The sequence below is a fragment of the Heterobasidion irregulare genome, assembly GCF_000320585.1.
Source record: "Heterobasidion irregulare TC 32-1 unplaced genomic scaffold scaffold_10, whole genome shotgun sequence".
Taxonomy (NCBI): domain Eukaryota; kingdom Fungi; phylum Basidiomycota; class Agaricomycetes; order Russulales; family Bondarzewiaceae; genus Heterobasidion; species Heterobasidion irregulare.
The window spans coordinates 237479-258610 of NW_009258206.1; the positions used below are offsets into that span (position 1 = coordinate 237479).

At 40.0% G+C, this 21132-nt stretch overlaps 3 protein-coding genes across 3 annotated transcripts; 2 read left to right on the forward strand and 1 right to left on the reverse strand.

Moving 5' to 3' along the window:
- Positions 1-4902: 4902 nt before the first annotated feature.
- Positions 4903-5154, reverse strand: HETIRDRAFT_327390 (uncharacterized protein; the record flags this gene model as incomplete). The annotated part of the gene is made up of 1 exon (XM_009552324.1): positions 4903-5154. A coding segment is annotated over one exon (252 nt), but the record flags the coding sequence as incomplete, so codon positions are not given.
- Positions 5155-7249: 2095 nt separating this feature from the next.
- On the forward strand, positions 7250-7834 carry HETIRDRAFT_52675 (uncharacterized protein; the record flags this gene model as incomplete). The annotated part of the gene is made up of 1 exon (XM_009552212.1): positions 7250-7834. A coding segment is annotated over one exon (585 nt), but the record flags the coding sequence as incomplete, so codon positions are not given.
- Positions 7835-11812: 3978 nt separating this feature from the next.
- HETIRDRAFT_326669 (uncharacterized protein) lies at positions 11813-12121 on the forward strand (the record flags this gene model as incomplete). Its single annotated transcript, XM_009552325.1, has 3 exons — positions 11813-11862; positions 11934-11993; positions 12049-12121. The coding sequence occupies 3 exons, from the start codon at positions 11813-11815 to the stop codon at positions 12119-12121; spliced, it is 183 nt and encodes a 60-aa protein (XP_009550620.1).
- Positions 12122-21132: the final 9011 nt, after the last annotated feature.

The window sequence follows — 21132 nt, forward strand, 5'->3', positions numbered from 1 at the left end:
TATCTACACTCATTTCTTGCTGCTACTGCCCAGCTTTGCCTATGCTTATCTTTTGCTGCCATTACCCAGCTCTGCCCATGCTTATGCCCTCACTATCTCCAACCTCTGCCTATGCTTATATAAGACAAGTGTAGGCTGATTTTTTCTCACTGCCAACACTTAGCTCTGACCACACTAATACAAGACAAGTGAAATATTGTATTCTCCTGCTGCTGCCATCTACTTCCACTCATATTTGCATAAGACAAGCTAGGCTTATATTCTTTCACCACTATTACCTATCTTTGCCCACACTCTTATAAAACAAGTTCCCACTTGACTTCTCTCACCACTACCTTCTACCTCTATCCACACTTGTATAAGACAAGTGCAGGCTTATTTTGTTTTCCTACTGCTGAATATCTCTACTCACACTTGCATAAGATGAGCATGGGCTTATCTTCTCTTGCTGCCACTTATTTTCTGCATCCATGCTCATACACAATAAATATAGTTCTGTCTTGTCTTACCATTCTTTATTCCACCATTGTCTAGTCTAGTTTACCTTTGTAATATCAGATATTATCATAATTTTGTGCTTTTTCTTTTTGGGACCATCAAATAAAGCTATTCCAGCTTTTTAACTAAAGATTAGCTTATATTAACTTAAAATTAGAAGTCCTAGCTTTGCTTTCTGACAATGCATTAATTGCAGATTATGAGCATGCTAAATTGATTCTAAATTAGTTTTAGCTAGATAATAGAGGTAAAGTTTTTAGAAGAAATTAATGAATTATAAAGATTATATATAATAATAGGTATCTTAGATCTAATTAACCATTTATGTTTTTCCTGATACCACATGAATCCCTAGCCCAAAAAAGTACAAACACATCCCCAACCTTATATGTCTGATATGGTAGATGCTTCTAGTCACTGTCAAGGTCTAGTACTATGGTCTTTGAAACATTAACTTGAGCTTGATGTATGTCATGCTAAGAGAGGTTTATATAAGGATTTGAATATTGTTTGATCTTACTACTAATATTACCTATTATCCATTCTATTGTAAATTATGTGATATATTCTAAAGGTCCACAATGTATAACATGTCAAGCAAAATAACACAAAGCATAGATGCTCTGGTGGCAGAAATAAAGTTGGCTGGTATAACACTGATAGTAAAGGAGCTCAAAGTCCTCCAAGAATTTTATGAGAAGATGGAATACTTATTTGAGTTCTATGTATGAGATGTGATACTAGTGCACAATATGAATCCCTACTACTAACTTACAAAAGTGCTGCCAAAAGATTGCTGGAAGTATCCTATAGAAAAGAGTTGGCTCAAGCCTATAAATTCAAGTCAAATATTTTACTGCTTTATACCCACTGTTAATCTTCTTGGCAGGGTTATAGGGTGGCTAACCAAAGATACTAGGTAAATATGACATGACAATGGCAATAGCTTTACCATGGGTCTGCCAGATTATGGGGTCCTGAAATATAGAAAAGCTCTAGGTATCTCAATTATTGGAAGGACTGCAATTGAGTGTTCCATGAAATAAGCCCATTATAAGGTCTGCCAGATTCAAAGCAGCTAGGAACATCAGATTGGCTAGAAACAGAGCAGGTATATATAGTCAGTGTCTTGTATCCAGACCACTGAACAATGCCAGCTTGCAAATACCCATCTATAAGTGCTATGCTTAGTATTCTACTACCATTTATGCTTGCAAGACATATGTTAGATTGGTAAGATATCTAGAGGGTTTATTACTATTAGCATGTATTAGCCACTTAGTCAAGGTCTTCTTACCTTTGCTTAGTCACTTCTACTGTTAAGGTAAATAACTGCTTCCTAATGCATGTCATAGTCACACAAGAAGTTATGCACTGTGATGTCCATTCTTTGTCTGATACATGTGATAGGGCATTCGATAAGGAGATGGCTGGTGTGACTATACTCCCAACAGTATCATGTTTCAGGAAAAGGGATTGTGGGGGGAAAAGGAGTGAATATAGGGAGTGGGGGCCAGACAGCTTTAGAAGCATGAGCTTTATCACACCAGTCCTCCACAATAGATATTATCAAAGATTAGAGGGTGGGTATGTCAATAATGATAGGAAAGGTGGGGCCATTACTAACAAGGGTTATAAATGTGGATATAGAAGGGAGTGCTAGGGGTGGTGTTGAAAGTGGTCAACCAGCCTTATAATCCTGGATAACTTGTTCAGGGTCATCAAGAAGACTGGAGGGTATATGTAAGTGTATATAGTAAATAGAGCCTCTAAGTAAATATTCAATAGGAAATAAGAGTAAGTACTGAACAGACACCAAGACCTAGCAAATAGCAAAGATAAGAAAATAAGAGAAATGTCTATATAGGTTTCAAAGGTGATAAAGTAGAAGTCTATCAGCAATGACAAAATCCCAAATATTTGAGATCCATTATCTGAGCATAGGTAGCAGGAATAGGTACTGAAGGGCCAATAAAAAGGAAAAAAATTAAATATATAACTTGGATGGCCAAGCAATGGTGCATGATTGCATTTGACCAAACATATGGAAGTCAGAACAATAAGTGATAAAAACTGTCTGGGTACAGATAACATTAGCCAAAAAGGCTGTCTAATCTCAATCTCATAATAGCACATCATAAGGATCCTTCAATAACTCCTATATAGTCATATTAAGTACATGATGTGTGTGTGAACTAATCCAAGTGCTGCTAAACATTGTTTGGTAGCAGTCATTCAGGTAGAGACTAACCATGATCAGTATGAGTTGGCATCTTCAGTACCTGTCTATAGCTATTTAATCTCTTTCTAAAGCTTCAATACCCTTCTTGGACCCTAGAGTAGGTGCCTGCTTATCAGTATCAATCAAGATAAGCCTATATTAGAATTTTCCAATTATGTTCCTTGATCATCAATTATTGATCCTGATATGGTTGGCTATAGAGTTAATGATTGTCTCTTTAACTGTATTATTCTTTTGTCAATTGCTTCTATAATCTGGAGAATTTCTAATCTAGTGGATAGAAGCATTTTTTTAATTGGATGCTTCCAAAGCTTCTTTTCGATCTGATCTTCTTCAACAGCCCTATTGTATTCTAGTTTGATTATTAAGGCTAAGATTAATGCTACCATTTCTTTTACCATATAAGAATGTTTGTGATAAAAATCTATGATGGCATTGGTGATATTTGCTGCTGCTTCCTATAAGTTGTCTGATTCAGGATAGTCCTTCCATTTGATCAGGTATTATAGTATCTTCCATTATCCAAAGCATTAAGCTCTAATAATTGTTTTAACTTCAAATTCTTCTTGCTCTTTAATTAGGTTAGAGGCTGGTTTGGGATAGTTGGGGCCATAGACTTTGTTCTATTGTAGAACATGAGTTGACTAGAATGTAAAACATCATGAATGTGCTTCTAGCTATTGGGCAGTTTTAGCTTGAAATTAATAGTTTTAGTGGTGTTAATAATTTCAAATGGCCCAAATTGCTTAGGTCTCAGTTTCTTTAAGTGATGGTTAGTGTGGATGTTCTTTCCATCTAGCCATACTTGGTTTCCTTTCTTGAAAGGTAGTAGTTCTGTTCCAAAATGGTCATGTTGTATCCTCATAGCTTCAGCTGCAATTTCAAGGTTGGCTTGTGCTTCCTTTCTAGCATGTTATAGAGCTTCAAGTTGGGCATTAGCTATGGGAATATTCATGTTTCCTATAATCACTGGATATACCCTAGGTTGATATTCATATAAAAGTTTGAATGGAGATTTCTTTGTGGCTAAATGCTAGTACACATTGTGGGCATACTCCATATAGGGAATCATTGTTGCCTAGTCATCTTGTAAGAAGCTGCAAAAGGCTCTTAGATATTGTTCCAATTCTTGATTTATCCATTTAGTGGTGCCATTGGTTTGTGGATGATAAGCTGTGCTTAATACAGATTGAATCCCAAATTCTTTAAGCAGGGCTTGCACTACTTTTAAAGCAAATTGAGTTTCTCTGTCCAATATGATTTTATTGGATAATCCATATCACCTCCAGGTGTTTTCCAGTAGGATCTTGGCTGTTCTGTCTAAGTCAATAGCCTTCAGATAAGGTATAATAACCACTATCTTGGCAAATCTGTCAGTTACTATATATAGTGAGTCAAATCCATTGGATTCAGGGAGGTTAGTAATAAAATCCATAGTGATTGTTCCAAATGGTCTTTCCAGAATTTCTATTAGTTGAAGTAGTACCATAGTAAGATATGTGTTATTTTTTGTAAATTGGCATATTGCACATTCTTTTATATATTAGTAAACTATGTTTGATATTCCAGCCCAAGTGGATTCTTGTCCTACTACAGCTAGTATTCTTCTTTGTCAAGGTTGTCCTATAACTAAATTGTCATAGTTTATTTTAATTATTTCTCAACAAAGTTGTTTATTTTGAGGGACATAGATTTTTCCTTTGTATAGAATAAGTTATTCTTTGTTATACCATTCTTATAGTCCTTTCTTTATGCTGTAAGGACCTAGTGTCTTGACTTTGTTTAAGGTTTTGATTAACCATTTGTCTTTCTAGTTTGCTTCAATAATATATTTCTCAAGGTCTTTATCAATAATAGTAATGTCTCCTCATCTAGTTGCTCTGACATAAAGTAGCAAGTAAGGGTCTAGACTGTCTTTTATGACAATTGCATTGATTTCCATAAAAGGCTTCTAATCTATTCCTTCTGTTTGATTAAAAAGTTTGGGTTCCAAGAGTGTTTTACCTAAATTGTCAAATTCCACTCCTTTTTCATAGTCTAGACACTATGACAGACTGTTAGATTTATTTATGGTTCCCACCTTGTGCATCAATTTGTATTCAAAATATAAGAGGAAGAGAGGCCACCAAGCCTTCTAGATAGTATTACTAAGCTTCAAATGCTTAAATAACTGCTAGCAACTCTTTGTTATAGATAGAATAGTTGCATTCTATTATAGAGAGTGATTTGGAAATATAGGTACAAGGGTGCCATCTTCTGTTAGAGGTGACTTGTGATAATACTGCTCCAGTAGTGGAATCAGAGGCATTGTATTCAATATGGAAGGGTTCTTTGGTGTCCAGCATGACAAATACTAGAGATTCTATGAATGTCTTTTTGAGGATTTGGAATGCTTCTTCATATATGGTTGTCCAATCCCAACTGTGTTCCTTTTGTGTCAACTCACATAGTGGCCTAGCTATTTTTGAGTAATCCTTGATAAATCTGCAATAAAAGTTACAGAATCCTAAAACTAATTGGACCTCCTTGACTTTAGTAGGTGTTGGCCAGTCTATGATACCAACCACTTTGACAGGGTCTATTTCTAGATGTCCATAAGATATGATATATCTGAGAAAATTGATTTTTTTTTTGTGGAAGTGGCATTTTGATGGTTGCAAGTATAGATCATTGTCTTGTAGGATCTGGAATACCTGTCACATTGTCTTGACATGTTTATTCATGGTCTTGGAGAACACCAGAATATTGTCCATATAGATGGCTACTTTTTCTATATAGATAAGGTCTTTGAATAGGATATTCATCATTGTTTGGAATGTCACTGAAGAGTTGGTTAGGCCAAAGTACATGACTAAGGGTTTGTATATTCCTAGATTTGTGATGAAAGCTGTCTTGTATATGCTTGCTTTGTCCATAAGCATATTGTTGTATCCTGTGTTGATATCTACAAGTGAGAATATTATTGCCTCTGTTAAGATGTCTAGTAGTTCTTGAATAATTGGCAGTGGGTACTTGTTCTTGATGGTTATCTTGTTGAGCTTACAATAGTCTATTACCAGTCATACTTTCATTCTCCTTTTTTTATAAAGAAGAAAGATGCTAGATATGATTTGGATTCCTATATAAATCCTTTCTTTAAGTTTTCATCAATAAATTTCTTGAGTTCCATTTGTTCTATTAGGCTGAGACTATGGATTTTTGGTCTGAGCAAGTGGTCCATTCTATCCTTGAGTTTAATTTTGTGATTCCAAGGCCTTTTCAGTAGTAATTTTCCTGGCTTTTGTCCTTTAAAAACCTAGTATTCCTTTGGAACTAATTTTTCAAAGAATAATTTGGGTTTGCCTTTCATGGCTTCCTCCACTAGTTGTTGAGAGTTGGTGTGTTTTATTTGTTTGCCTATCACTGCTTTAATAGGTTCCTTCTTCTAAGCTGGTATATTGGCCATAAAGGATTCCATAGTTTTGGTATGATAGATGTCAAATTCTTCTTTGTTATCATTGTATAATTTGAGGGCTTCAAGTATTCCTGTGTTAAGACATTCAACAAGATAAACTCCATCCTTGTCTAGATTCACGGAGGAAAGTGCCAATAGTCAAATACCATTCTCTTAAGTATCCTTTTTAGCCCATATCAGTACTATATAAAGTTTGGCTTGGGTTCTAAGGTATCCTGAGTTTCACCTTTGGATTGTGAACCCTGGATTTTAGGTATTATCTGTGGATGTGATACTATAGTGTTTCCCACTTTCTGGCCAAGCTGTCCTTTTTCTGGTTTCTGCAATAGGATATTGTTTGTGGCCGTTCTGGTTGGTGTAGCATCCATGCCACATGGGTGCCACCTTTGGGACTCATTGATTACTCGCCTCTACAGCTGGGAGCGGCCCTACAGCCATTCCCAGAGCGGGTATATTGCTTTCTTTCTCCATTTGGACTGTCTCACTTTGTTTTCACCTTGTCTCACCTTGTTTCAGTTGTTTCACCGGGTTAGCCAGTTGAGGCGGTCCGGTGTGATGTCATTGACACTCCGGACCAAGCTCTAGGTGGAGCTTTTGACCGCTTTGTAAGATGTTTCACATGTAATGACCCGTTGATGTCATACCTTCCTATTTCATTTCTTATTGTTCTGTGTAGCTTAAATACCCGTGGTCCGAGGGTGATTCTTTTCTCAGACTCTTACCCTCTGGACCACAGGTGCGCTCCCCTCTGTTCTTTGTATCTACTTAGACTCTTACCCTCTGGACCACAGTCCTGTTGTTATAGAGCTTCTTTTGGGCACTCCCTCTGTGCCAGTTGCTTCGTTGTCACTGCGCTCAACAGGTTATGGGCCCTGCGCTCTAGCGACTTTGCTCTACATTGCTTTATCGACACTTTCTGGTCTCTTCTCTGCTGTGCCACTCCTTTCTGGCCACACCCCATTGCTGCCACATCTTCCCTATTGCTTTCCCTGCCTTTCCCATCGTCCCACATCGCTTCCAATACCATTCCCTCCTTGTGCCACTCGTGCCACACTATGTCTGACCCCTCATTCGCTCTCCCTTCTGTCTCCCCTCTCAATAATCGCAACTATCCTTCCTGGTCTAAGGAGATCAAGGCCTGGCTTCGTCTCAAAGGCCTGTGGATTCTGGTCTCTGGTGATGAGACAGCCCCTGTTGGCACGAAGGAGAAGCCTGCTGACCCAAGAGAGGTGGCAGAGTGGAAGAGGAATGCTCAGAAGGCTACTAGTGCGCTCTTACTTTCAGTTAAGGAGCAGTTCAGAGGCATCTTGGATGGCATTGAGGACGACCCCATTGCCATTTGGACCAAACTAGAGGAGCAGTTCAATAAGAAGTCTGCTGGATCGTGTTTCAATGCGATGGAGGACCTCTTTTCGATCAAGAAGCGCAACAATGAGTCCCTCCAGTCCCTCATTCATCGTGTGGACGAGTCTATGCGCGTCCTGAAGAACCTCCACGACTCTGGCTTCGATCTCAAGAAGCAGGATGAGGAGCTCACTTGCATGGCCCTCTTGTGGTCTCTCCCCTCTGAGTTTGACACCTTCTGCTCCTCCCTCAGTTTCATGGACGTCTTGTCTCGTTCCAAGCTCAAGGACGCGTTCAGGCGCAAGGATTTGAACCGTGCGCGTCGTTCAGATCCCACAGACTCTGCACAGGCCCTTGTGGCATCCTTTCCTTCGTCCTCCACCTCTTCCTCCACCTCCTACAGACGTTCTAGGCCACCCAGAAAGCAGTACAAGTGCGACTTCTGTGGTGCCACTGGCCATACTGATGACAGGTGCTTCAAGAGGATCAATGAGGAGCTGAAGAAGTCCAAGCCACAGCAGGCCCACTCGGTTCAGGCCCCTGAAGCCTCTGGTCCCATGCAGTTTGCAGGCAATGCAAGTTTTCGTTCCCCTGCTCCATCCCCTTCATCCACAGCCCCCTCACTCGTCACTGACCTTGATTGGAATGCGGACACAGGTGCGACCTCTTATATGACGCCCCATCGCCACTGGCTTTGCCACTATCGTCCCTTTGTTGTCCCCATTCGTCTTGCAGACTCGTCTGTCATCTATTCTGCTGGTGTTGGGACTGTGGTGTTCAATCCGGTTGTTGGAGGCAAGAGGGCGTAGTCTGTGGAGTTCTCAAACGTCCTGCATGTCCCTGATCTCGGTTGTAATCTCCTGTCTGTGCTGTATTTGACTCAGCACAAGCACGTCTCTGTGCTAATAGAAGGATCTTCAATGCATTTCTCCCGGGACGGTGCAGTGTGGTTCATGGCGATTGTTCCTGATGGTTCCAATAACGCATATCTTCAAGGGACCACATCCACCGTTGTTTTGCAGTCTGCTGGTGCCACTTCTACTCTCCCTCTTGACTTGTCCCTGTGGCATCGTCGTCTCTGCTATCACCACCATGCTGGAGTGCAGAAGATGGTGAAGGAACGTCTCGTTACTGGTCTACAGCTTGATTCAGATGTGCAGCCTGACCCTGTGTGCGAGCCCTGTCTCTCTGGCAAGATGCACGCTCACCCCTTCCCCTCCACTGGCTCTGTGACCTCCAAACCGCTTGAACTCGTCCACTCTAATCTCCATGGTCCTCTCCCTGTTGCCACTCACTCTGGAATGCGCTACTGGATCACCTTCATTGATGAGTTCACCAAGCTCAAGGTGGTCTATGTCCTGCGCTTGAAGAGCGACGTGTTTGAGGCTTTCAAGCGCTACAAGGCCTATGTGGAGAACTTGACTGGAGAGCGCATTTTGGCTTTGCAGGATGACAAGGGAGGAGAGTACATGTCCAATGCCTGGGACTCGTTTTGTTTGGAGCATGGGATCACTAGGAGGCACACGGCGCGCAATTGGCCACAGCAGAACGGCGTGGCAGAGCATGCCAATCGCACTATCATGGAGGCCCTCATTGCCATGCTCTCTGAATCGCATTTGCCGCTTGTTTTCTGGGGTGAGGCTCTGGCTGCTTATGTGCACATCTGGAATCGACTCTGGACGTCTACCCTGAAGGGCAAGACGCCATTTGAGATGGTCCATGGGAAGAAGCCGGATGTTTTGCACTTGCGGGTCTGGGGCTGCTTGGCTTATGTGCATGTGCAGAGAGACAAAAGAGATGGATTTGGATCGCATATAGAGAAGTGCGTGTTTATTGGGTATCCTGATGGCTACAAGACGTGGAAGTTTTACAATCCTGGGACTCGGAAGGTCATCATTTCGGAAAGGGCAGACTTTGATGAGCGATTCTTTCCTGGCACTCGCAACTTTGATGCTAACACCCAGTCTGCCACCCCTCCTCCTTTGTCTCTGTTCAGTCTTTGGGATGCAGATGTTGATCCGGTGCTGGTTCTGGGGGGGGAAGCAGATGCTCCTCCTCCTGCTGGTTACCAGGAAGATGCTCCCATCGATCAGGATCATCCTGTGGCAGACCCAGCACCTCCTCCACCTCTTGCTCCTGTCGTTGTCCCTCCTGATGCTCCCCCTCCTGTCATTCCAGTGCCACCTCCTGCTCTTAGAACGCGCTCCAGGAATCGCTCTGCTACCCCTGAACCAGGCCCATCTGTTACTCGACGCTCCACTTGCACTCGTCGTGCTCCTGGGGAATGGTAGAAGGTTAGGACACTGTCTGCAGACAATGATGCTCATTCGGACACTGCTGAGGACGTCCCTGATGCTTCTGGAGAGGCAGAAATGGAACCCATTGTTGAGGACACATTTCTGGCTGAAGTCGAGCATGCCCTGTTCACCTCTGGTGCTGAAAAGGCTGAGCCCTCGACGTATTGTCAGGCAATGAAGCGCCCTGATGCAGATGAGTAGCAGAAGGCGGCAGAGGAAGAGATGAAGGCTCATGCTCGGAATCGCACCTGGGACATTGTTCCACTCCCTGAGGGCTGCAAGGCAATCGGTTCTCGTTAGGTTTTCAAGGTGAAGCACAACACGGATGGCTCTGTCGAGCGCTACAAGGCTCGTCTTGTCGCCAAGGGCTTCAGTCAGTGCCCTGGGTTTGATTACTTCAAGACATTCGCCCCCACAGCCAAGTTTGCAGCCATTTGCACCATCCTTGCTCTCTCTGCCCTCGAGGACTTTCACTTGTGCTCTGTGGACATCTCCCATGCGTTCATCAATGGCGATCTGGACACTGTGGTGTACATGGAGCAGCCTGAAGGATTTGAGCAGGGAGGACCTGAGATGGTGTGCCGCTTGATGAAGGGCTTATATGGGTTGAAGCAGGCGAGTCAGCTGTGGTACACAGAAGCTCAAGGCGGTACTGGAGCGCATGGGATTTAAGGCAATCTACTCTGACAATAGCATCTATGTCTATGCCAAGGATCAGGTCAAGGTCATTCTGCCTGTCTTTGTGGATGACTGCACTTTTGCGTCAAATTCCTTGTCCCTGCTCGATGATCTTGTCATTGAGCTCTCTAGGTCGTTTAAGCTTCACGATTTGGGGCCCACCACCACTCTTCTTGGTATAGAGATTGCCAGGGATCGCCCCAATCGTCGCCTGATGCTCTCCCAGCACCAATACATCCTAGACATGCTGGAGCGTTACGGACAGGCTGACTCGACCCCTGTGAACACTCCCATGGTCCCTGGCACCAATCTCTCTGTCTCCATGGCTCCTGTATCAACTGAGGACAAGGAGTACATGAAGAAGGTTCCCTACATCTCTGCTGTCGGTTCCCTGCTGTTCCTTGCACTCGCCACTCGTCCTGACATCGCCCACACGGTCTCTGTCCTATGCCGTTTCAACTCGAATCCTGGGATTGCACACTGGAAGGCTGTGAAGCATCTGTTTCGCTATCTGAGAGGCACCCTGGATTATCGACTCGTCTATGGTCCCACCGACTCCAAGGAGCTCTTTACCTTGTTCTGTGATGCTGATCATGTAGGCAACCCGGACAACGGACGGTCGACCAGTGGATATGTGTTGCGCATTGGCTCTGGAGCAATCAGCTGGAGCTCCAAGCTTCAGGAACTCGTTGCACAGTCGACCACAGAGGCAGAATTCATTGCTGCTGTCGATGCGGGCCGGGAGATCATCTGGATGCGCAATTTGCTGACTGAGCTTGGCTACTCCCTGTCTGAGCCATCAATTCTCCGTGTCGATAACCAGTCGGCTGTTGCAGTTAGCAAGAATCCAGAGCACCATGGGCGCATGAAGCATCTCAATCTTCGTTTCTTTTGGCTGAGGGACCAGGTAGAGGCTGGTGTAATTGCGCCAGCCTACGTTTGTACTGCGGACAACGCTGCAGACATCCTGACGAAGGCTGTTCCACCTGAGAAGGTGAAGATTTGCTGCAGTTTGATGGGACTAGAGGATCTGCTGCATTAGGAGGGTGTTTTGGATGCTGTAAAGGCGTGCAATCAGGAGGGTGTGTTGTTTGTGGCCGTTCTGGTTGGTGTAGCATCCATGCCACATGGGTGCCACCTTTGGGACTCATTGATTACTCGCCTCTACAGCTGGGAGCGGCCCTATAGCCGTTCCCAGAGCGGGTATATTGCTTTCTTTCTCCATTTGGACTATCTTACTTTGTTTTCACCTTGTCTCAGTTGTTTCACCGGGTTAGCCAGTTGAGGCGGTCCGGTGTGATGTCATTGACACTCCGGACCAAGCTCCAGGTGGAGCTTTTGACCGCTTTGTAAGATGTTTCACATGTAATGACCCGTTGATGTCATACCTTCCTATTTCATTTCTTATTGTTCTGTGTAGCTTAAATACCCGTGGTCCGAGGGTGATTCTTTTCTCAGAGTCTTACCCTCTGGACCACAGGTGTGCTCCCCTCTGTTCTTTGTATCTACTTAGACTCTTACCCTCTGGACCACAGTCCTGTTGTTATAGAGCTTCTTTTGGGCACTTCCTCTGTGCCAGTCGCTTCGTTGTCACTGCGCTCAACATAGGATTGAGTAGTCACTCTTTTGTAGTACTATCACCATGTGCCATATTTCTGGGTATTGACATCCTAGTTTCTTCATAGCTCTTTGAGATTTTACCTGTCCTTCTTTTATTTGGTAGGAGGGTGGGCATCAAGTGAAGTGTAGGCCATAGGCATACCAATTGACTTCAAGGTTATGTTCCAATAACTAGTTGGTTTCTAAAATGATGTTTTCTTTTCCTATTTGGCTATGTAGAATTTAGCTGATTTGGTGTGTATCCCTTTTTTTTGCCTAGAACTTGTAGGTTTAGTTCTGTAAATTTTGTAATAGGCCCTCCTTTAAACTCTGTGTTTTGGACCATTGATATTCTAGAGGCATTTCTAAGTGCTGAGCATAATACCAAAACAGCCTTTAGAGCAGGGATGCTGGAGCTAGTATCTAATATACAAGGAATTGTTAGTAATGACTTTAGAAATCAAAGGCACACTGAGAAGCAATAGAGAGTGTAAGATTATAGTGTCCAAATAGTTTTGGGACTGTGCCAAACACTGGCTAAATATTCAGTCAGTCATATTAGGGATTTGGTCAGTAATGATAAGGTAGTGTTGCAACTGACAACTATGTGCTTCAAGAGCCACATGTGACTCTGACAATATATAAGGAAAGATGAGAGGTACAAGCAAAGAGGCAAGTACAAATGCAGATGAGGCCAAATGATGAGGATAGCAAGTTTTCAAAAGTCGATGATGATTTTAATGGTTGAGATGAGTGCAAATAAGTTCTAAACTATTAGATACAAAAGCTGGTTTATTCCAGAGTTATATATAGGTTTTTATAGTAAACTGAGCCTCTAAGTAAAATATCAAGTGAGAAATGAGAGTAAGTCCTGAACAGGCACCAAGTCACAGCAAATAGTGAAGATAAAAAGGTAGGAAAAATGTCCATATGGGTTCCAAAGATAATAAGGTAAAAGTCTATTAGTGATGACAAAATCCCAAATGTTTGGGATCTATCATCTGAGCATAGGTATCAGAAACAGGTGCTGGAGCACCAATGAAAAGAAAGAAATAGTAAACATATAACTTGGATAGCCAAGTAATAGTGCAAGATTGTGTTTGACTAAATATATGGAAGTTGGGACAATAAGTAATAAAGACTGACCAGGTACAGATAACATCAGCCAAATGGGCTGTCTAATCCCAATCCCATAATAGAATATCAAAAGGCTCCTTTGATGACTCTTGTGTGGTTATGATAAGTATGTAACATGTGTACAAACTGACCCAAGTGCTGCCAAATGTTGTTTGGTGGCTTTGAGTCATTTATATAGGGACTGACCATATCCAGTACAAGTTGGTGTCTTTGGTACTTGTCTAGAACTGTTTGGTCTCTCTCAAAGCTTCATAAATACCTCTTTTAGACCCTAGAGTGAGTGCATGCTTATTACCATATTGACTAATATAGGTGCCAGGGTCTTTTGGGTTCTAATCTGATGTATTTGCACAAAACGGGGATGTATGAATATTCTTGTGGCTCTGCTGTTGACCAGAGCCTGAGTAACAGCTTTTCAATTCTTGCCAATGAGTATTGTCTTAATCTGGAGTGATGGTGCACTATGTGATTTCATTTCCAAGAGATACAATATATCTGGATGTCCATGCTCTTGGTCAGCAACTTTGCTAGCTAGAAGAGTGTACCTATTTCCTACAAAAATCCTCCTCTCCTCATCCACTACTAAAAGGATAGTCTTTGAAAATTCTTTAATTTACTAAAGGTGTAAACTTCTTTAATTTTTTCAATACTAAGCCCTATCATCATTTGTTAGATATGGGCTACTCTTTATTTGCCTTCTTCTTGATATTCTTCATTAACTCCTTCCTCTTCTTTCATAGCATATATTATGTGGTGTCTTGGTTGGAATTTTTCTTAGGATGGGAAAAAGAATCTTTGTTTAGGCCAAGAGGGATATATACACACCATGTGCCTAAGCTTCTTATAACATCTGGAAAACCACTCCCTTGTATTAAGCTCTAATTAGTTCTATTTATGCATAATTAAGAATGATTAGGATTAGACATTTTTAGCTTACCCCCCCTCTAAACTTGTTCTAATTAGACATAATTAACCTAAATCAGGAGTTATTAGGATTGATTATAACTTGAAATTTCGGAAAAATCATAATAAATCAAGCATCACAGTTCTCATAGACTTCTTATAGAGTCATGTCTATTAGAGCACTAGTTCAATACCTAAACACAGAATACACCTTATAACAAACTTGCCTTCTGCCAGAATTGAACCAACAACCTCATATATGCAAGCACCCAGAACAGATGCTCTAGCCACTAAGCCACAAGGTCTAATATATAGACTTGGTAATCAAAATCAGTAGACATAATATAGGCAACCTCAACATCTCTGATTTTATTTAACATTTATCTTTCCTTTATCTAATAAATAAATAGGTTAATAAATACCTAAAAAGTCAGGTCTTTCAGAATTTAGTTCAAACACCAGCTAAGAAGATAATAAACCAATGGAAAATCAATAATACACTTTATATAGGATAAAAATAAATTATGGCACTACACAATTTAGACTAAGAATGTGTAAAACTATGATTGAGTGTAATATCCAATGGGACTCTACTAGTATAGACAATGCTACCTTAATTTGCAAATTTGATTAAAAACATAATTATGAATAATCAAGATCCAATAAGAGAGAGGGGTTTTCTAAATAGCCACTAGTGAGGTAGAGGGTGGGGACAAGAGTATATGTATGGCATGCCTATATATAAATAAGCACAAGATTATTGGAGGTGATCTTAATATGCTTAATGCATATATTTCCTATATGGTAGGCAAATATATCATTCTAGCACCACATACCAATATGACTGTCTTTTCCACAGCCTAATAGCTAGAGGAAAACACCAAGTTTGAGCATCTTCTGTATAACAAGGCAATAAACAATATAAATAGTGCTAAAAATTGTAATATTAATAGTAATGATGATTGTGTGCTGCATATCATAGTATTAACCACTGTACTAATAGACAAGGGTCTACAAGGCTGCATATAGCATATCCCTAAGTCCAACCCACATGTTGTGTCCTATAATGACTAGTAGCAGGCATTGGCTAACAATGACAACTTTAATGATCTTGTGTGCAAGAACAAGGTACCTAGGTCTTTATAGCCTCTTCTGGCAGCTGCCAAGCTGCCAACAAAGTGGCTAGGGGCATCAATGCACATTTCTCTCTTTCTATATCCCTTGGAAAGGCAGCTGGAAAGTCAGCAAAAGAGCTACAAGATAATGGTATAGGCATATATGAAGGAGAGGTAATGTGCTAAAATAGTATAGAATGTGCCACATTTTTATCTTCTCACTGATGGGGCAGTAGTACTTACTATTTCCTACTGATAATTAAAGACTTCTTAGTATAGAATTAGTGCTAATATCATAAAATTAGAAACCAATCCAATGCTCACAATGTGTTGCTCTCAATTAGGAAATTAGACACTTTTAGAAGCTATTAACACTTTTAGATACTTTTAAACACTATTAGATATAATCCAGAGCTAATACAAAGGGGTGGTTTTTTAGATGAATAGAAGTACTTTCCTTCTTTAGCAAGTTGGCTTCTTTTCTCAAGTGTAAGTTTCTTAAAGAAAGTGCAGATGGCATTAGCTTCCATTTCTGCTGCATTTATGTCCATAGGGACATACTGGGATTTCCTTTCTTAGTAAGAAGGTACAAGTGGTAGTTACTCAGAGTGAAGATTTGATATTTCCCTTGTTAAAGGTCATATGCTTAAGCTTCTTCAATACACATGGCCTTATGTCATTTAGCCTTGGCTACTAATTTGTCCTATATTTCACTTTCCACAGGGTTCTGGTAAATCCCTCTTGCTAATTCCTATTTAAGGCCTTATAAAAAGTATGTCTTCTTGGTTCCAAGGTCTACTCTAGCTAGTTCAGCCATTTTTTCAAAGAGCTGGAGGAATGCATTAAAGGATTATTTTCTTTGCTTGTTTGTTAAATTCTTTGAAATCTGTAGAGATTTTCTTATAGACCAAGATCATGCTTATTGCTTCTTTTTAGGCATAATTGTCCTAGTTGTTATTCATATTCCTAGCTTTAGTAAAGTTTCCTAACTATATACCTGCCAACCCTCCTTTCATATATAATAGAGCATGGGTAATGTTTGCAAATTCATCTAAAAGGTCTTTTTTGTGAGCGAGGATCATTAGGTTATTTTCATGAAGGAATTGCTCAGTTTACTTTCTGCTTCTATTAAAGGGGGTGGGTTTGGCCATAGCTAGTCCCTTGGATTCAGTATTTCCAGAAGTGCCAATATCATACTAGTTGGGGGCTATGAATCATTAAGAGACTCTCAATTTGTATTTTGTTCTTGAGTAGACTCTTCCCTAGCGATTTTAATCAGTGAGAGAGTTCTGAAGCCTACTTGGAAAGAGGTCTTTTATACTGGTGATAAAATAAGAGTGTTTTTTTTAAGAGAGTGTACTTTTACTAGTGGTTTCCCTAGGTAGGTTATGTATATGTGGTTTTAGTAAGTTACAATTCTGATTTGTCAGTAATTTAGGCTTAATGAGCTTGAGCCTTCTAATAATGTTGATGAGTTTAGCTATTGGTAAGTCAGGTATGGCATGGATTTCCTAGTTATAGAACAGTTTGTTGTAGAATTGATCCTTTCGGTCTTGTATATAGAATCCCTGTTGTGGTAGAAGTGTTTGTTCTTCTTATCACAATAAATATTGTCCTTGTTAACATCTTTGGATAAGTGTTTGAGGATATAGATATAATCATTGTGGTATGGGGGCAGGTATCCTTTTCAGATAGTTGGCGTAATGATTTATTCTGCAAAATGGAAGGGAATATCATGAGCCCTTTCTACTTGTATTCTTTCTTGAATGGTGGGATCCCTTCTAATTTTTTTATTAATTGCTTGGTTGACTTTGTTGAGAAGTCCAATAATTTCATTAAAGGTTAATCCTATAATAAAACTCCTAAAATAATAAGTTTTATGGGTGAACTCTTCTCATTGGATAACTGATTTAGTTCCATCAATTTCAATTCAATAAGGTAAGTATCTAATAGCCTCTAGTATGTCCTAGTTTGGAGTGGTATAGGTCCAGAAAATAAAGATTGCATATTGGTTCCTTTGTTCACTTTTCTCAGTAAGTTTCCTTCTGATTCCTTCTGAATCAATATTTCTAGTAATGCTTCTTCTGAGATTAGTAATGTGCATAGGTAGGAAGTAACTTGGTCTTTTGTTATTGATGTCAGTGGCATTTCTTGTGTGAATAATGTTAAATTCTAGATGTCCAACTGTGGAGACTAGGGTTTTTGGATTGTTAATATGCTTTAAGCTTGGGAAAGGGGAATCCAAGTCTGTTGTTAAGATTGAAGAAATAGTCATTATGTACTTGTAGCCAAGATACAGCTACTCCTGCATATATTTTTCTAATTACTGAGTATTTGGAGGTGGTAATAGTTCCTATAGAAATTTCTTGACTAATAACTAGGGTAACAGTATTGCATATAGTGATGTCACTCAGTAGCAAGTAGTGGCTCTCTATATACTCATAGAGCCTCTTGAGGGCTTTACACTCCCCTATTGTAAATAGTAAGTTATCCTCTATTAACCAAGTGGCTAAAAGCCTCATAAACCCCCACTAGGTTACTTGTTTCTTGGGATTTAGCTTCCCTGCCTCCAGGAAGCCTTGCATCACTTTGGCACTAGCTAGTATATAACTATGGTGCATCATATTTGTCATAGGTAATACCTCATTAGTATCAGACTCCTATGAATCTTCCTCAGTGATATGGTTAGCATGTTTTTTTGAGTATGTCACCAGATTGCTAAGGCTGGGGTAAGCATATTCATCCTCAAAGTCACTGCTGTCAATGGTGTGCTCAAAGGTTCATTGCCTAAGAAATATGTAAGTTCTCTCTAGCAATACACAACAATATCACTTACTGTTCATGATACTAGCATTCAAAGAGCCAACACTTTTTTTTTCTATCAAGGGTCAGTTTGGCTAGGTGCCAATGCTTGAGCATCAAATTCTGTGGTCTGCACTTTCCTCTGCCATGATACATGCTCTTCTCCTCTTCAATAGCTCATAGTGCAGAACAGCCATCCAATAGCACATCCTTGCTATTATTGGTATTGTTAATAGTCTAGTTATCCCTCCTTAACTATTTCCTCCTCAAAGATTCAATGTGATGCAACTAGGAGACCTTCTGCATATATCAAGGGCCAAGGCAGAAGATCAGTGTAAGACTCAAGATGAGTAAGCTTAGTATTGTATTCTCACCTTCAGCTTTTAAACCTTTTTTGTCCTGCAATGCTCTACTTTCATTTCCCCTACAAATTCTGGCTACTTGACAAGCCTGAGTCACTATGTCTAATATCAATGTTAGTTTCTGTAAAGTTTTCAACAGTATATGGGGCCTTTAGATAGCATCTGTAAGGTAAGTATCATATAATTTAGACTATAAGGATAGTGCTGACCTTTTGTGACATTATACTGTCTTCATCAGGCATAATTTCTATTCTGTCATCATCAAGCTGGATGAAACCAATAGTTGAGATAGATCCCTGTTATGGGTAAGTAGGAGGCCTGTAAGTTTTGTCCTGCCTCTTATCTCTGGGAAGTTGAGCTGCTAATCAAGAGGATCAATAATGTTAGAGCTACTAAGATAAATTGGAGATACTAGCTCACCTTGCTGTCTATTTATGTTAAGCCACTCAGCTTATCATGTGCACTAAGATGCTGTTAGAACTATATCCTAACACATGCTTCACACATAATCTAGGAGCATGGTCATGTGGTATGCTCATGTCTTAAACTTGAACTGTTGAATCATTTAATTATCATTTATATGCTGAAGCATAAATGCTTATATATATATATCTTATTAATAAGTTTCAGCTTAAACACTTACAATTATTATGATTGGTCCCTGATTACTTACTGATGCAGACAGACATTTGATATGGTTACTATACATAGATCAAGTACTAGCTGCAAATAACATATCTTGATTATTTAGCTTACTTAGTGTTTAGAAGCACAGGCCAGATCTTTGTCCTACTCTAAATAGCTTGTATATATAAATAGCCAAGCTGAGCTTCTTAGAAGATCAGCTCATTCACTTCATATATATCTTGATCTCTGCACTGCACCTAGTATCTAGCTCCCTTCAGCCCACACATTGTAAACTCTGCCAGATTAATTAAAACCTACCTAGTCTGACAAAGCACTAGATCCATCTCAAAGCTCTTATCATTCTTTCATCTCTACAACTTATCAAGGACTTGCTGCTCATCAAGTCATCTGTTGGAATCCATCAGAATTTATTTGTTGCATTGGAGAAGACATTCTGGTCAGTGATGAACATCATCCTATTATTAACTAGCAACTTCTCTATCTCTTTAAAAATAGGATCAACAGTAACCAAGACTTTCTTACACAAGCCCAAAGATATGCAATAGTCTTTATTCATTGGGCTATCACAATTAGCCTAGGGAACCCCTCTTAGTACATTAAGTGCATATGATAAGCCTAGTAGCTTAACAGATGCACTAAAAGAGGGTCCCTGGGCTAATTGTGACAGCCTAATGAATAAAGACTATTGCACATCTTTAGGCTTGTGTAAGAAAGCCTTGGTTATTATCAATCTTGTCTTCAAAGAGATAGAGAAGGTGTTGATTGACGATAAGGTAATATTTATTACTGACTGGAAGGTCTTTACCAATTGAACAGATAACTTCAGATAGATTCCAATGGATAATATGATAGGAAGTGAGTCCTTGATAGGTTGTAGAGACTGGAAAATAATAAGAGCTTTGAGATGGATCCAGTGCTTTATCAGACTAGGTATGTTTCAATTGATCTGGCAGAGTTTACAATGCATGGGCTGAAGGGAGCCAGACACCAGGTGCAATGCAGAGATCAAGATGTATATGAAGTGAATGAGCTGATCTTTTAAAAAGCTTAGCTTGGCTATTTATACATACAAGCTATTTAGGGCAGGATAGAAATCTAGTCTATGCTTCTAAATGCTAAGTAAGCTAAATGATCAAAATACAGCATCCACAATTAGTACTTTAACTATATATAGTAACCATATCAAATGTCTGTCTGCATTAGTAAGTGTTTAGGAACCAGTTGTGATAGTTTAAGTGTTTGAGCTGAAACTTGTTAATGAGTCATATGTATATAAGTGTTCATGTGTCAGCATATGAATAATAATCTTTCCAAGTCAGCAGTTTGAGTCTGAGTTATGTGCATAGCTCATAACCATGCCTTGAGTTACATGCCTAGACATATATTAAGTTATAGTCTTAGTCATCAATGTCTAAGTCCAATGTAAAACACCTGACCTTCCTCTCCATCCATATATGAAGCACATATTAGGATTGCATCCTGATAATGTAGGTATATATAAAGGTGCCCTTGCTCCAAAAGAGTGCCTAGGTAGTCTGCTGACATTATTTGAGTAGTGAGGTCATTTGGATAATGCAGTAATAACATCTATCTCTATGATGACATCACAACTCTTACTAGGCCTTATTTTTCCCTTTGGGCCCTGCTGCAGTGCCAATAGCTTGTTTGCTTTATGCACTATCAGCAGTGTCAGGTTGCTCTGTATGGTTAAAGAAGATCCACTACAGAAATATGTAAGTGGATAAAATATTCCTATTAATGGGCAGTAAAAGATTACTGACCATATAATTTCTAGCTCTTTGCATAGTTACTCCAACTTTACAATCATACACACACAAAAAGTGGAAAGTCAACTTTCTCCCATGATTATATTCAGGTAAGCACAGATATTTTTTATTCCCAATTTTCTTCTCTGAGCATAATATAGTTGGCTAGTTTCATCATGGCAATGCTTACTAAAGAGAATATCAAAGTGACAATTAAAGGTTTCCCATATAGAATCACTCTCTACAGTCATCATTATAGTATATATTTGGTCTTCTTTTGTTGGCTT